Below are 16,716 nucleotides of genomic sequence, written 5' to 3'. Positions count from 1 at the left end.
CAGGTCATTGATAATAGCATTTTACCTGATTAGAATTTATGACTTGCATTAAGAGTAGAAACTTACTCCCTTGCAAAACTATCCCCCGTGCAAAATAAAAACAAAAATGCCTATGTTTAGCCAATTTTTATTTATTGCTCATACATATTTAACTTATTAGCTTATAGTACAAAATACAAAAATACAAAAGCACGTAGTAGAACCAAAATGAGAAGTGTGGAGTGGGGGGGGGAGAGGAAAAAAAGTGTTGACTTCAGACTCCCTCTGTTGCAGTAAAATAAGGCATTAACATTGAACGTCATTTTTTTTTACTTTTCCACAATAGTATAAGCTAACCATTTCTATGTTTAGTCCATTTTTTATGTCTGTCTTTTGAGGAACTCTTTCTCATTCCTTGTCGGGGTAAACCAGATAAGCAAATTCTACTTTATTGTAAAGCTACATTGAAAGAATCTTGCAAGCCTGAGAAAGTACAATCCTCCTAGCCCCACCTCTTTTTCAGCCTTAGAGAGGGGTTCCCAACCCCCGGTCTGGGAACCAGTACCAGTCTGTGGCATGCCAGTAACTGGTCCACATAAACAAGCAAGGCCCCATCCATGACGTGCAGGCAGCACACAAAATCACACATTCTCCGGTCCATGGAAAAACTTTTTTCCACGGAACCGGGCCCTGGTGTCCAAAAGGTTGGGGCCCTCTGGCCTAAGAAACTAGGGACAGTCTGTTCTGAGCCCCTTGCCCTGTCCACGATCATGCTGTCTCTTATCTAGCCATTGCCTTGGGAGTGTCTCCTGATTCATTCTCCCAAGGTTTTCTCATATGCCATCACATTACTTGACAAAGATGTTGAAAGTTGGTGCCTAATTTTATGTTATGATATTATGTTACGTTTTATTTCTTACTGGTTTATAAAGTCAGACTACATCTGGATTTACATGAGCAGAGTCTGCTTCAGGAGCCAGATTTTTCTTTGCTCTGCCTTCTCTGCTTTACTCAAATATGTACCAGAAGGCACAGGCTTTCTTTCATCCCATTAGATTTGGGGTAATGTTCATTGCAGGGAGAAATAATGATAATGATAATGAGTAATTAGAGGGCTGTGACTTTTCAAAAGTTACTGAATTGCAACCTTCAGCCAACTCCAGCTATTATAGATTTTGGCATTTGTAGTTCAGCAACACAGAGAAAGCCATGAATCCCCTACTTGTGCATTAGTGAATACCATTCCATTGTTACACACTGGCAGAATTGGCAATATTTTGTTTGAATGCAAGGACATTGAGTGACAAAAAGAAGCCAGAAAGACATTTGGGTGTGGTACACATGTAATATTTTTCATTTTGTTCTGTTATACAGCAAAGTGTATATACGTGAAATGGCTCCATGCTCGTTTTGCTAATCTCTTTGTTTTAAGAGGCTAGTTGCACATTATGGGAAGCTAAAAATGTGGGAGGTTCTTTGTTGGTAGTGACTGAACGCAGTATATAACTTTTGCACTGCACTGTTACAAATGTCATTGGTTTTATTTTATAGTAATATCAATATTCAGCATCAAAGTTTGCCAGGGTAATAGTTCTATTTCAGTCAAATTCCAGTTGGACTGGAATTTCAGTCTCTAAAACAATGCAATCATTAAGCAAGTCATCATGGGACCAGACCTAATTTTATTACATTTTTACCACAGCCATTGTCATTAAGTGAATCGTATGGTTGTTAAGTGAATCCTAGGATAGTTAAGCGAATTGCATGGTCGTAAAGTGAATTTGGCTTCCCCAGTTGAGAATAACTGGCTGGGAAGATCACCAATCCCAATCATGTGACTGCCGATTGTAAATCACTTTTTCCTAGGCTATCTTTAAGCAAATAGTGGTAAGTCAAGGTCTGCCTGTTTATGTATATATATATATATAGCTAATCTATTTCATTCATTCCTTTTAATTAGATGTCAAAATGAAAAGTTCTGTAGGTGAGTATAGATCTTTTTGAATTTGAATATTCTTGATAAGATCAATGTTTTATGGTCAGCTTTGTGCTTATGTTTGATAATATTTCCAGTCAGGGCAAAATTAAAATGTGAAAATTGTATTTTTTTATATTTATATAAAAATAAAGGGAACACTTAAACAACACAATGTACTGTATTTAATAGTAGGATGTCTTATTTTCTGTTCCCTTTATTTTTTTGAGCAGTATAGTTTCTCAATTCAACAGATTTTTTTTTAAGTACAGTAACTGATATTCCTTTTCCATATAAGTGTTGAATACCGGTATAATGAAATTGTCATGGTTCTGATAGATGAAACCCATCAAAAGAACTTCGAGGCAAAATTCTTCCTTAAAGAACATTTTTTGGGAAACAAAGTATCGGCACTACATAGTTGGACCCAAAAACTAAATTCCCTTCCCCCTGATACAAAGTAACAAAGCACAGTTCTCTCCCCCAATAAACTGTCATAAAACACATTCCCCAATTAGCTTCAAGCATGGGCTTTCTCCTCAGTTCCTCAGCCCACCAAAACATTATCAGCTCGTCCTTGAGTTCCCACAGCAGTGTTATTATGGCTAACTGAGCTTACATTCCCCCCCACCACTGCACCTGAATTCTAAAAGTAAAGAACAGCATGTTAAAGGAGAAGAGAAAATGGCTGCATTTTCATCAGTTGTCAAAGCAGGAACATCCAATGTTAGCAGCATTGTCAGAAATACTTAAAGTTGATGTATTTGGGTAACATTTAAATAAGCAGTTCTTGAAATAAGATAGAAAGAAGAAGGGTGAACTTTAAGAATGTGTATGGCTATTCTTGAGTTTTAGTTTTACTAGCAGTTATGCTGATTAATTTGCAATGCCCTTTGCATTGTCTCATTTGGTAAGGAATTCCAACGGATAAACTTTGCCATCCCTTGAAATGAAGGCTAAGAACTGGCTTTGTCTCTGAACTCATGTCTTCACTGCCTTTATTTTATAGATTAGGTTAGTGAAATAATATTTAAATATGGGAGCTATGCTGGCTTATTTGGACTCCAGAACTTTTAAGCTGTGGACCAAAAGGAACATAAGTTGAAACAAGTCCTTAATTATAGGAGCTAAGCAGCTTTCCTCCTCTAATTCTACAAAATTGAATTTTACTCAAAGCACAATTACATTTTTTATTTTTGTTATCCCATTTCACAAGCATTATATTAAGGACGCGGTGGCTCAGTGGGTTAGGACGCTGAGCTTGTCGATCAGAAGGTCGGCAGTTTGGTGGGTCGAATCCTGAGTAACAGAGTGAGTGCCTGTTACTTGTCCCAGCTTCTGCCAACCTAGTAGTTCGAAAGCACGTAAAAATGCAAATAGAAAAATAGGGACCACTACGGTGGGAAGGTAACAGCGTTCCATGCGCTGGCTCTTCAGCTTTGAAACGGAGATGAGCACCAGCCCCTAGAGTTGGAAACAACTAGCACGCATGTGCAGGGGAACCTTTACCTTTACCTTTTATATTAGGGCAGGGCTCTTCAACCTTTTTACCCATTGTACCACTTTTGGGATATGGCAACATCCAAGTACCACCAGTCGTCTAGCAAGGTGTCAAAAACTTGATGGCCAAAAAAAGAAAAAAGTGATGAAGCACAGGTAGTCCTCGACTTACAACAGTTCGCTTAGTGACTGTTCAAAGTTACAATGGCACTGAAATAAGTGCCCCCCAAGCCACAGCTGAGCAAGACACCTGCCGCCTGCCCGCCCAGTGGTGGTCTTTCTCCTGTCTGAGGTTTTCATTGTTGTGAGCTTTTCTGTTGAGGATTGGCAGCAGGGATGGGGTGGAGGGGGGTGTTTGGTTTTTATTCCCCCCATCTGCTGGGTGGTTGCAGCAGGTTTTGGTCATTTCACATGACCCTGGGACACTGTGACCATCATAAATATGAATCAGTTGCCTGGTGCTGATCCTGGAGCTTCCACTGAGCCCTGACAGCCCTGAAGAAGCGCTGATCCTGGAGCTTCCATTGAGCCCTGACAGCCCTGCAGCTCCAGCCATTTCTCGCTCAGGCTTGTGCGGTTCTGCTACTGTTTCAGCTCATTCCCCTCCCCCGCTACCACTTTTCTAGGATGGTCTCATACCACCTGCCAGGTGCCAATGTACCACAGGTGGTACCCGTACCACTGGTTGAAAAGCCCTGTATTAGGGCAACCCAGCTGACACACTGTTTCTTGTCTTCCCTCTTGCAATTGGCAAAGAGTAATGCGGAAGGGCTGTAGCTGTGTAACAGAACATATCTTTCCTATACAGACTGAGTTCCTGCAAAGGTTCTCCAAATTAAAAGCCCTGGAAACCTGCAGAAAATTATGTGTGTGCATTTTTGGATCTCCCCCAGAGAAGCTTTAAATTCATGCAGTCACTTTCTTATCTTAAGTAATATAGAAATGTTACCCCTTGTTTACAACATGCTTTTTCCCCCCCAAGATTTTATTGTAAAAAACAAAAGAGCTGTTTCCTCTAGACTTCCTATGCTGTTACTTTATTTTTGAGGAAGTAAAAATACAAAATAAGCAGAACGTTAAAGTGCCTAAGTAAGAAAAAGTGAAGAAAATAATCTAACAGATGTGCTAGATGTCAACTTCCAAAATTCCTAGCAATGATTGGCTAGAGATTCTAGAATTTGAACTCTTGAGGGCAGCAATACAAATAAAAAAATCAATGTATTTGTTTTAATTAAAATGATCCACTGTAACATATTGTGTATTCACAATACAGCATCGTGTAACATTCAAGATGGTGCACTTTCTGGCAGTGAAGGAAAACTGATTTTTCCTGAATTCCCAAAGCATTTTTATCAGGATAATCAGTAAGTAGTTAAATATTTATTTATTTGCCATTTTTGAGGCTCAGTTACCCTGGATTGTTGCATATAGCCCTTCTCAAGCCATACTCTATTGCAGCAAAAGTATTACAGGTAGTCCGCGCCTTACAATCATAATGTAGTCCAAAATTTTGGTTGCTAAGTGAGACAGTTGTTAAGTGAGTTTTGTTCCATTTTATGACCTTTCTTTCCACAATTGTTAAATGACTCACTGCAGTTAGTAACATGGTTGATAAATGAATCTGGCTTCCCCATTAACTCTGCTTGTCAGAAGGTAGAAAAAGGGGATCATATGATCCCAGGACACTGCACATATGAACCAATTGCCAAATTCGGAATTTTGATCATATGACCATGGGGATGTTGCAACAGTTATAAGTGTGAAAATAGGTCATAAGTCACATTTTTCAGTACTGTTGTAACTTCGAGACAGTCACTAAACAAATGGTTATAAGTCAAGGACTACCTGTATATTTAACTAGAATTCTTAATTATGTAAACCCAATTAGACTGACAAAATTCAGAAGATTAAAAGTATTCATACAATATATTAAAGGCATTTTCTCATGGCCATACTGATCTTCATTCTTTTCATCTTTAATTTGGCAAAAAAATAATAATGCCAGAATAATTTCTGGTGCCTGAAACCCTAGCCATATTCTCCCTCAGAATATGCTACAGGAGATCGGTACTGCCCTTAAAGATTTCATGCAGGACAAGTTAAGGAAAATGAATAATGGATTCCTACAATTCACTTCTCCTCCAGCTGAGCACCAGTTGCTAGTGAGAAAAACTATCAACTATCAACTGCTCTTCATAACCTGGAATGGTGCTGGAGTTGAGGAAAAAGTGAGTTTTAAAAGATAGATTTGTTCATGTTTGCTCTGTCTTCATGCATGGGTTGAAAGGGACCCCACTATCAATTAATTGCCAAAATCCTTTGACAACCTAAAGGTAAAATGGTGAGATATCTTCTAACTATGGTTAGCAGAATGGGAGGATAATCCCTAGACTTTAATGTGCTTTATTGTTGTTATATAAACCCAGATAATGGGCTTGAATTTATACAAACTAAGCTGATTATAATTTATCAGCTAATTCATGGTTAAGCAAACATGACAAGTATGTTTGTGTACTGGGTTATTCAGTAAGTAAAGCAAGCAATGAATCTTCTTTTAAAAATGTCTTATGTGATTATGACTTCTGTATACCTTAGTTAGTATATAGACATTCATACTTTATGCATGTTCCATAACATTTATCTTATCTTTCACTAGCCTGGGAAAGTCTTCTTATGCTGTTTGAATTAAGTTTTTCAGAAACAAATCTAAAATCTCACTGGGTTTCATTAGAGATCTAAAATTATTCTTATGTGTGCATGGGGGGAAGGTTATGTATATTTAACTGAATTTCAATATAATATGCATGGGAAGGTAGAAGAAACAAATTACCTCTTTGTTTTATCTATGGTTTTGTGCACCTGTGCTTAATTCATGGTTTAATTTTCAACTAGAAATCACTCAATGTTTTCTCAATCTAGGCTCTGCGTTTGGACTTTATCTGTTCCAGAAGGGAGGCATATATTGTTGAATTTTTCTCATTTTGATGTGGAGCCAGATGCATTCTGTGACTATGATTCTTTGTCAGTGATTTCTATGGATGATAGACTCATTGGTAAGTTTCTTCTTCAAAATGTATAGCCAAAAGCTGATTTCTAATTAAATACAAAGGATACTGCTATTAATAGCAATAGCAATTAGACTTATATAGCGCTTCACAGTGCTTTACAGCCCTCTCTAAGAGGTTTACAGAGTAAGCACTGCCCCCAACAATCTGGGTCCAACCTCAGAAGGATGGAAGGCTGAGTCAACCTTGAGCCAGTCAGGATCAAACTGCCAAACTGCTGAAAGCTGGCAGTCAGCAGAAATAGCCTGCAGTACTGCATTCTAAGAGGGATGCGGTGGCTCAGTGGGTTAGGATGCTGAGCTTGTCGATCAGAAAGTCGGCAGTTTGGCGGGTCGAATCCCGAGTGCTGCGTAACAGAGTGAGCGCCTGTTACTCGTCCCAGCTTCTGCCAACCTAGCAGTTCGAAAGCACGTAAAAATGCAAGTAGAAAAATAGGGACCACTACGATGTGAAGGTAACAGCGTTCCATGCACCTTTGGCATCTAGTCATGCCGGCCACATGACCACGGAGATGTCCTCGGACAAGCGCTAGCTCTTCGGCTTTGAAACAGAGATGAGCACCGGCCCCTAGAGTTGGAAACGACTAGCACGCATGTGCGGGGGAACCTTTACCTTTACCTTTACTACATTCTAACCACTGTGCCACTATGGCTCTTTGTTGACATTTGCATATGATTTCTTTGACCATCAAAACAATCTACTATTCAAAAGTCAGCATTACTTGACACTTTATTGAACTGAACCTGCAAAGAAAATTTAAAGCTGGGATTTTTATGGCATGGAAGGAAAAATCATCCATATATTCAAAGTGGTAAGAATGTTTCAGCAAATGAGCACACATTTTTTAAAATTAATCTCTGAAAGTTGTAAGGAATGTATGTGCGACCATAATAATAATAGGCTTCCGGTTTGCCGAGCCAGCCAGCATGGACGACGGGGGAAGGCTCTCGTCTTCCACGTCCAGTTTCGCATCGCTGGGGGGTCCTAAAAAGGCCAAAGAGTCACCTTGGAGGGGTGACCAGAAAGAAGGGGCTTTTGCAGAAATGTGGGGGAGCCGCAACCCCCCGTTAGTGCCTGCATTCCCTTCGTACCGGCGGACGAAAGACTGGCCATAGTAATATAGCCAGTTACTAGCCTGCAGACAGCCGAAGTCAAATTTACCATCAGGCAACATTAAAGCAGCGTGGAAAGATGGGGGTAAGATTCCTCTCTTATACCTTAATCTTTTTCTTTTCACCTAAATAAGCTACTAAGTACCTTTCCCCCTGTGGAGGGGGAGGGGGGAATTCAACCCTCCCTTCAAACAAGTGGCGAGCAAGCTCAGGGGTGGTTTTTAAAAAAAAACATTGAAAAAAGAAATGGACTAAAAGAAAAGAACTTTCAAAGCACTTGGGGGACACCCAGTGGCTAAACCTGAAAGTGCAATCTGATTTTTTTTTTTTTTTAAAAAAGAAAACATTTAAGAAAAATAAGATAAAATTAACCTTGAACACCAGATGTAAAACTCCACCATGGAAGAGTTTCAAAAACAAATCTATGCTATATGGGAAATATCTTACCAAACTTATCAGTTCCTTTCTGCAATTGTCAATGAAATAAGAGCTTTTGGAAAAGAATTAGAAAGTATCTCTAAGAAGCAAACTCAAATTGTGACTACAACCAATATTTTATCGGGACAGAACTTAACAGAAGAATCAAATACATTGGCAGAAGAATTAACTACTCAACAAACACAGATTTTCGAAGACGAAAATGAGAAACAGATGGAAAAAAATTTATTCAGCCCAGCGCAATTATATCAAGAGGCGAAAATAATGAGAAGATTTGGTGTTGTTAACAGACCCCTCAATCCTTCAAAAATGGAGACTGGAGGGCTACTTAAATATGATACAACAATACAAGAATGCTTTGGTGACCCTGAGGCAAAGAAGCAAAAAACGACATAGCAAAGGAAGAAAGCAAGAATAAGATTGAAGAAATATGGACATACTTAAGAGGCCTGAAATAGATAACACCAAAATAGATAGGATTGTACTTGGATTATGAGAGATTGCTTTGATGAGTAGATAAAAATATTGACTAATTAAAAAAAAAACAAAATACAGATGTATGAATACTAACATTGAAATACTGAACTCTTTAAATGAAATGGATTAAGATGTATATATGTTAAGAATGATACAATGTAACTAATATACTTGGATGTAGTAACATGAAAGGATGTGCTAAATGTTGAAACAGAGAAATTTTGGTTAATTTTCAATATGTGGAAATTATAAATGAAAAATAAGAATATTATATTGTCCTCCTCCTCTTCTTCCTCCCTGCAATTGGTATTCTAATGACTACCATTCTCATATTGTACTACTAACTTGTAGATATGAAAATGAGATAAATAAGAAGTGTATTTACATTACTAGGTATTGGAGAAAATTGTGTAAAGGGAAAGGTTATTTACAAATATGAAAATGAGAAACTTTAAACGTTTAATCTTAATATTAATGTAAAATTAAAGCTGGAAAAATGTATAAGGTGTTTTGATATATTAAAGATGGAATGTTAAAATATAAAATATACTAAGGTATTGACAAATATAAGAAAACTATTAAATGACTGATGGATAGCAATGAGAAGTATGTTAATTTAGATAAGAGATAATATGTATTAAAGGAAATAAGAGAGAGGGAATATTAGTTACAACAACATGGAGATCTGTAATAATACGTATTTGTCTGAAATGGAACTATTGTAACCCAGACACCACATTGCTTTTTAAAGATACTATTGTAATAGTGGAAAATTAATAATAAATAAATAAGTAAATAATAATAATAATAATAATAATAATAATAATAATAATAATAATAATAATAATAATAATATCCATGTTTATAAATATCAATATCTTCATTTCTACATCTATGCCTTTTAGGGAAATTGTGTGGAATGGACCTCCCACTACCTATTTTGATTGGTTCAAACAGCATAAGATTGAAATTTGTCTCAGATAACAAGGAAGAAGGAACTGGATTTACCATGACATACCAAGCTATTAAGCCAGCTAGTTTTCTAGGTAAATACTAATGCTCTTGATCAGCCCATTGTGCATATTCAGATTATTCTTTATTTGACATTTGGAGCCACACCTATCCTGCATTCATTCCTCTCTCCTTCCCTTTCAAGAGATAAATGTGGTCTTTATGGTTCTGAACTTCTGAATTCCTGAACTTGACGAAGAAGTACCATTACCAAGTTCCTTGAGGAGTAACTTGAGCTATCACAAGACAGGATGGAATTGAGATATGAATTGACTTTACATATAATAAGATGTTTTCACTCAAAAACTGAGCAGTTATTGATACAAATGAACTCATCCCTATCAACTTTAGAACCGGCCACTCTGACAAAAGAGATACCACCACAAGCAAGGCCAAACTATCTATCCACTATTCAAATATCTTTTTACACCCTTTGTAATAACATTATCCATTTCAACTCTAAGTAATACTTCTTTCCCTATAACAGAGGTCCCCAACCTTTTGGGCACCAGGGACTTGTTCCGTGGAGAAAGGTTTTTCCACCTACCGGAGAGTGCATGGTTTTGTGTGCTGCCTGCATCTCGTGGATGGGCTTTGCTTGTTTGTGTAGACTGGTTGCTGGCATGCTATGGCCCGGTACTGGTCCACAGACCAGGGGTTGGGGACCCCTGCCCTATAATGGTAAAATTCAAAGAGCAATTTTGTACAATTTTAATGTACAATATATCACAAATATATGCATATATTCCACAGTGTGATAGGACAACATAACCTTCTAAATGTTTGAAACAGGTTATTTCTCTGTGTCATATAATACTGTATATGTGGATATATGCATAATGCTGTATTTATTTATTTATTTATTTATTTATGTCATATTTATGTAGCGTATATTGGAGGTGGTGACCCTTTGAGAGCTATATGCAACGAAATTTCATTTTAATGTATGCCGATTAGTGTACATTCAATGTGACAATAAAGTTGTTATTCTATTCTATTCTATTCTATTCTATTCTATTCTATTCTATTCTATTCTATTCTATTCTATTCTATTCTATTCTATTCTATTCTATTCTATTCTATTCTATTCTATTCTATTCTATTTTATTCTTTTGAAGAAATTTTGGTTTCATTTTAGATTCTGGCTGTGGATCTTTAGCAGTTCTCTTTAAAGAAGGAACAGTGCAAAGCATGCACTATCCTGAAGCATATAATAACCTGGCAGAATGTCAATGGATTGTTCATGCTCCAAAAAATCATGTTGTTAAGGTATAAGTTACATGCGTAAAATATTTCTTTGTCAGAATTTATGCATGTTTGAGCTGGTTCAAATGTTCAAAGTAACACTTTGGTACCTTTTCTATTTATGATTACACACACACACACACATACATACACATACATACACATACATATACATACACATACACATAAAGACACACACACACATACACACACACTCATGGTTACTGTGTGTTTATATTAGATTTTTTTAGTCCAACAGTTTTAGTATCAAGACTGACTATCATCAGCCTGGCTTTTATCCTATGTCCCTGATTACATCCTATAAGTAAATGTTTATTTCTTCATCAATCCTGGTCGTTGAAGTGTTAAAAAGGACATTGCTATTCTCATTTTGAAATTTGCCAGTATATTAAACAGTAGTAAATTAAACTCTAGATCTGTTTTGAATTGAATACGGTAGTTGTAAAATTATTTTTTAAAATATTTTTTAATGATGTGCAACCCAATCTTCTGCATATTTTCTTGGGAAGAGGAGAATAGCATTTGCCTGTCCTTTGTTGAATGATGTTTTTCTTAAGCACTATGTTTGATCAATGGTTTAACTGTCTGATAACAGTAAGTCCTCTAAGAAAAAGAATAGAAAAACATAAAATCAAACTCCTTTGTTTTGCACGAATTTTAGTTCTTTTCTGTTTTTATTTTTCCGAAGCTTGTCTATGAACACTTTGAATTGGAAGAAAATGAAGACTGCACTTATGACTCAGTGACAGTTTATGAAAATGTTGCAAAGGAGAAAGAAATAGGTTGGTTATATTCCTTTCTGAATTGTGGGTTGATTCAGATCTAATGGTTCTTGTGTATGTACAGAGAGAAACTAAATTAAGAATGCTGGTATGGTTGATTGGCTTTATAGGTGCCAGCTATCAGCTGCAAAATGCATGCTTTTCCATTTTCCTTTGCCTGAGTTCTTCTACCATATCGGTGGTTATCTCTTACATATAATCTGAATCCATCATTTGCAGTACTGTAATAAAAATACTGTGGGACCTTATATGGCCCTATTTTGTAGACTATTGAGATAATGCAGGTGAAATATCCTCCAATGATTCTATGTAAAGTACAGATATTGCTGTCTAGCACGTTACTCTCAACTTGGGACCTGAGGTAAATAAATGGGATATGGCTGAAAGAATGTATGGGTTACTCCAGTTAGGATAGAACTAATTTTTGCTTTGCTCCCTGGAAATAATTAAAATCAAAGACAATTGGTAAGTTGAGAGAGGCTATAGCAAATAATTTTTAAAGAGCTGGACCAATGTCCAGTTAAAAAAAACCAGTTAGAGCAGAGATACTCAGAGACTGCCTTGAGCATGGAGGCAAAAGAGGCAGCTGCTTGTACCTCTTCAGGTACAAGCAGCTGAGGAATAGGATAACTTGAGTAATGGACCAGATTCTTGTGAAACTGAGGCAGGACTCTTGTGGACACTTCCCTCCCCATACCTAGATTATCAGGTACCTTGCACTTCATTAAACCTGCCTAATGGCATACAAGGCACACCAGGCAAGAAGCTTCAAAAAAAGGTCACCTTCAAATCAAGGAAGGAAAGCTCTTTAAAGATTCATTTGTCAGGTATGGGTAGAGATTAAGAAACGCAAGTTAGATGGAGGGACTCAGAAAAACGTCTTGTGGAGGTCCTGTCTCAGAAATTAGACAAACAGTATCATTGCTCAAAATCCAAATAGCGCCAAGCACATACGATCTCTCAGGATATACCTGAACAAAAATCTTTCTTTAAATTAATTGAATTTGACAGCAGGATGTGATAAAGCTAGATACTGGAATTATGAGTTATTCCAGTGTTTTATTATGTATTTCAAATACATCATCAGAAAAAATAACGATACAGAAATCATGTCTGCAATATAACTTGTCACTTTCCCCTATCAAAAAGGTTAAAATCAGGATAATTATTACTTGATTACTTATAGAGTTAATTATGCCCTTGAATAATGCCTGATGTTTTACAAATGTTAAGAGGGGTGAAAACATTAAAAGAAAATAGCAGAGGGCACCAAATGTGCTTGAAACTCACAGGCATGGCTAGACATGTGTCTTTCAATATTAGAGGGCCTTCTCCTGGATCTTTGATAGGTCGGAATGGAGCCTCTACTTTCATCTGATTCATCCCTAAATATGTGGGACTCTTTTTAAAATTCCGCTCAATCATGTCTGATTTTTGGAGTCTGTTGGTGCCTGCAGTTTTCTAGGCAGGATTTTCAGAAGTGGCTTGGCATTGCCTTCTTTTGGGGCTGAGAGACGGACTGCTCCAAAATCAGCCAGCTGCCTTTGTGCCTAAGACGGGATTAGAACTCATGGTCTCTTGGTTTCTAGCCTGATGCTTTAATTACTACACTAAGCTGGGTCTCTATTAATAAGAGCATTCATTTTTGTATTGTTTTAACTAAATATTATAAATGTATTGCATTTTTTTTAAAAAAATGACAGATGAAACAAAAATAATTTACCATTTGTTGCCACCTTAATGAGATAGATGAGGAAGTGATCATCAGACAAGACAAAAGGATCACATTTTCCAAATGGACCGACAAAGTCTAATATTAAGTTATTGGCAGTGTCAAAGAAATTGACATTGAATGGAGCAGGTAACCAAGCGAAACCTACTACAAACACACAACTACAAACATTAGTTGTTGTATCCTTTATATAAGTATGTAGAATGCTCATTCATTGAGAAGACCAAGCTGAAGGCACTGTGTGGATTTTAGTATTTTATCTTTTAAAAAGTGGCAGTTTGCTGTTATCATCTTACCATTCATTCATTCATTCATTCATTCATTCATTCATTCATTCATTCATCATTTTCTTAGCTCGATCATGTGGATTTGCTGTCCCATCACCAGTTTTGAGTTCCTCTAACACCATGCTTATCCAGTTTCATTCTGATGAAACAGAGACCTACAGTGGGTTCAAGGCCATATTTTTCTTCATTGATGTTGCAGGTAAAAAAAATTGTTACTGTGTACAATATGTGTGTCTTAGTTCTGCATACATATGCATAGTATATTTTGTCCACTTCAGTATGTTGTTTATAGCAGCAAACTGCTTTCAAATTGCTAGATTTCAGTGGATCATTAATACATTTTTTATTCTAAATCAAGTCATAATTTATATTTAATCTCATTTCTTCTGCCTTTCTAATATAATACTTGAATTAATGAAATATAAAGTTTACCAGCTCTAGAGCCTATCCAGAATAGTGATTAATACAATCACCCAGTTATAATGTGCAATTTATCATTAACATGGACAGATTTATATCACCAAAACCATATCTAGATGAAGCCACAAAATTGTTAGCATGGATGGCCTCTAACCCTCAGATCATATTCAGAAATCAGTCCCTGGAATATCCAGATAGGGGTGGAAACATTCTTACTTGACAATCTAGACAGCCTGTGAATCAGTGCTGACAATATTGGGCTAGATGGTCCACTAATGGCTTGGCATTAGACATTATCTGAAATTGCTCTGTCTTGCTCCTAATTAGCTGGTCATGGTGCCCTTTGAATTGTATTTTGGAGCCAAGTTTAAAACCAGCTACTCTAAATTTACCACACTGTCTTCTATGCATCTAAATCATGGTACATGACGTATCTTAAACCTGATTTTACACAACCTGCTACTCTTCAGATTTGGGCATTCAATATTAACAGCTTCAGATTGAGGAAATCTGGTCCTAAATATTAAGAGAATGAAGCAATGGTGATACTAATTAAGAACCAATATTACACCAATATTGATTTCATGTACCAATTTCATCTGCCACTTCAGGCTCAAACCTTTAGTGTAATATCATAGGCAAAATATGTAAGTGTAATTAAGCCATGGTGCTCCAAATTACAGACCATAAATTAAATCAGTTACTTCTCTGCATATACACGTAGTTGTAAACTGAATTTTTACCTTACCTGGTGAAAGCTGAATAACATTCATTACAGGAATTCTGAGAATGCCTCTGTGTGCTTGTTCTTCTGCTTTTGTTAGATTTAAACGTAACAAATTCGAGCAGTGGAGTGATACTTGAAGAAATCAGTGAGCCTGCAAATGAAACAGACATGCCTGGTAAATATGCTTCTCATGGGAATCTCCTTAATATTTATTTATTTATTTATTTATTTTAATTCCATTTATATCCCGCCCTTCTCCGAAGACTCAGGGCGGCTTTACAAACTTAGCAGTAGCCTTCATTCTATGTATATGCCTGCTTATTAGGGCTTTCACACCCCTCCTAAGCGGCATTATTACAAAGTCAGCTTAATTGCCCCCAACAATCTGGGTCCTCATTTTACCTACCTCGGAAGGATGGAAGGCTGAGTCAACCTTGAGCCTGGTGGGATGCGAACCTGCACTAATTGCAGGCAGCTGGTGTTACTTAAGGAGGCATTAGCCCACTGCTCCACCAATAGCTCTAAAGAAAGGGAAAAGGAAAGCAGAGAGAAAACCAGAATTTAATTTATAAATATTCTTGGCATAAATGTGACATACACTGTAGCCTAACTCATGCAAAACAATAATTATGCTAAATTTCTGTAAGCATTCTATCATCATTCACCAAATCTAGATGGAAACTGTGTTATGCTAATAAGTAATTCATGAATGAATCCACTTATTTAAGAATGAACCTCACAGATTAGAAACCTGAATTTTTGTAAATTATTTTATAGAATATTGGCCAATCAGAACCTCAATCTATTGGATTACTCAAAGGGGTCCATTAGACAGGACTTATGATCACAATTGAGCCCAACATTTCTGTTGCTAAGTGAGACATTTGTTAAGTGAGTTTTGCCCCATTTTACGACCTTTCTTGCCAAAGTTGTTAAATGAATCACTGCAGTTGTTAAATCAGCAACACGGTTGTTAAATGAATCTTGCTTTCCCATTGACTTGGTTGGTCAGAAGGTCACAAAAGTGGATCACATTCCCCTGGGACACTGTAATCGTTGTAAATATGAGTCAGTTGCTAAGCATCTGAATTTTGATCATGGGGATTATGGGAGTGCTGCAAAGATCGAAAGTATGAAAAATGGTCATAAGTCACTTTGTTCAGTGCCATTTTAACTTTGAATGGCCATTAGATGAACTGTTGTAAGTTGAGGACTACCTGTAATGGGAAGGCTTTAAGGAAGGTAAAAGAAAAAGGTGTAAAGTAACAGTGCTCTAGTGGTGGTTCATAAAGTATTTTTCTAGCAAGACTTGTTAGCTGGTCCCAGTGAAGTGACTTTCCTCTCAAGGGATGGAGATGGGATGCAGTAGCCCGCACTTGGCCACTGCACACTGGTAGAATAATTAGGGATTGAAGTATGGATACCATATTGAAGGTCATCTGATGGATCTCCTATCCTGACACCAACTTTTAGACTGGCAAATCCCCATTGCTCTGCTGTTACTGTTACTGATAGCTTACCTAGGCAGTGTTTCTCAACTGTGGGAACTTTAAGATAGGTGGACTTCAACTTCCATGCTGGCTGTGGAATTCCAGGAATTTAAGTCTACCCATTTTAAAGTTTTCAAGGTTAAAAAACTGACCTAGCAAATAGTCTCATCAATCCCTGCTGTAAAGATCCAGCTGTACAATATTAAATTGATACAAGCAATCTAAAGGGTCAGCTAAGGACAAATAAGGGACACGGTGGCTCAGTGGGTTAGGACGCTGAGCTGGTCAATCAGGCTGGCCACATGACCACGGAGACGTCCTCGGACAAGCGCTGGCTCTTCGGCTTTGAAACGGAGATGAGCACTGGCCCCTAGAGTCGGAAACGACTAGCATGCATGTGCGGGGGAACCTTTACCTTTACCTTTAAGGATAAATAGCATTATGTTTTCCATGAA

At 37.2% G+C, this 16,716-nt stretch overlaps 1 protein-coding gene across 1 annotated transcript in view; it reads left to right on the top strand.

The window, feature by feature from the left end:
• Positions 1-16,716, top strand: part of OVCH2 (ovochymase 2) — a gene marked incomplete at both ends in the record, with an annotated part of 40,103 nt that overhangs the window by 7,695 nt on the left and 15,692 nt on the right. Inside the window, 8 exons of the mRNA XM_083358006.1 lie at positions 1,940-1,963; positions 4,728-4,818; positions 6,374-6,507; positions 9,452-9,592; positions 10,696-10,826; positions 11,512-11,605; positions 13,692-13,823; positions 14,869-14,946. Coding sequence (XP_083214132.1) covers positions 1,940-1,963; positions 4,728-4,818; positions 6,374-6,507; positions 9,452-9,592; positions 10,696-10,826; positions 11,512-11,605; positions 13,692-13,823; positions 14,869-14,946 — 825 coding nt within the window. The remainder of the gene's footprint in view (positions 1-1,939; positions 1,964-4,727; positions 4,819-6,373; positions 6,508-9,451; positions 9,593-10,695; positions 10,827-11,511; positions 11,606-13,691; positions 13,824-14,868; positions 14,947-16,716) is intronic.

This window comes from Vipera ursinii (genome assembly GCF_947247035.1).
Source record: "Vipera ursinii genome assembly, chromosome: 1".
In the NCBI taxonomy this organism is placed as follows: Eukaryota; Metazoa; Chordata; class Lepidosauria; order Squamata; family Viperidae; genus Vipera; species Vipera ursinii.
The sequence above is the reverse complement of the archived record's forward strand: the minus strand, read 5'-3'. Positions and strand labels throughout refer to the sequence as shown.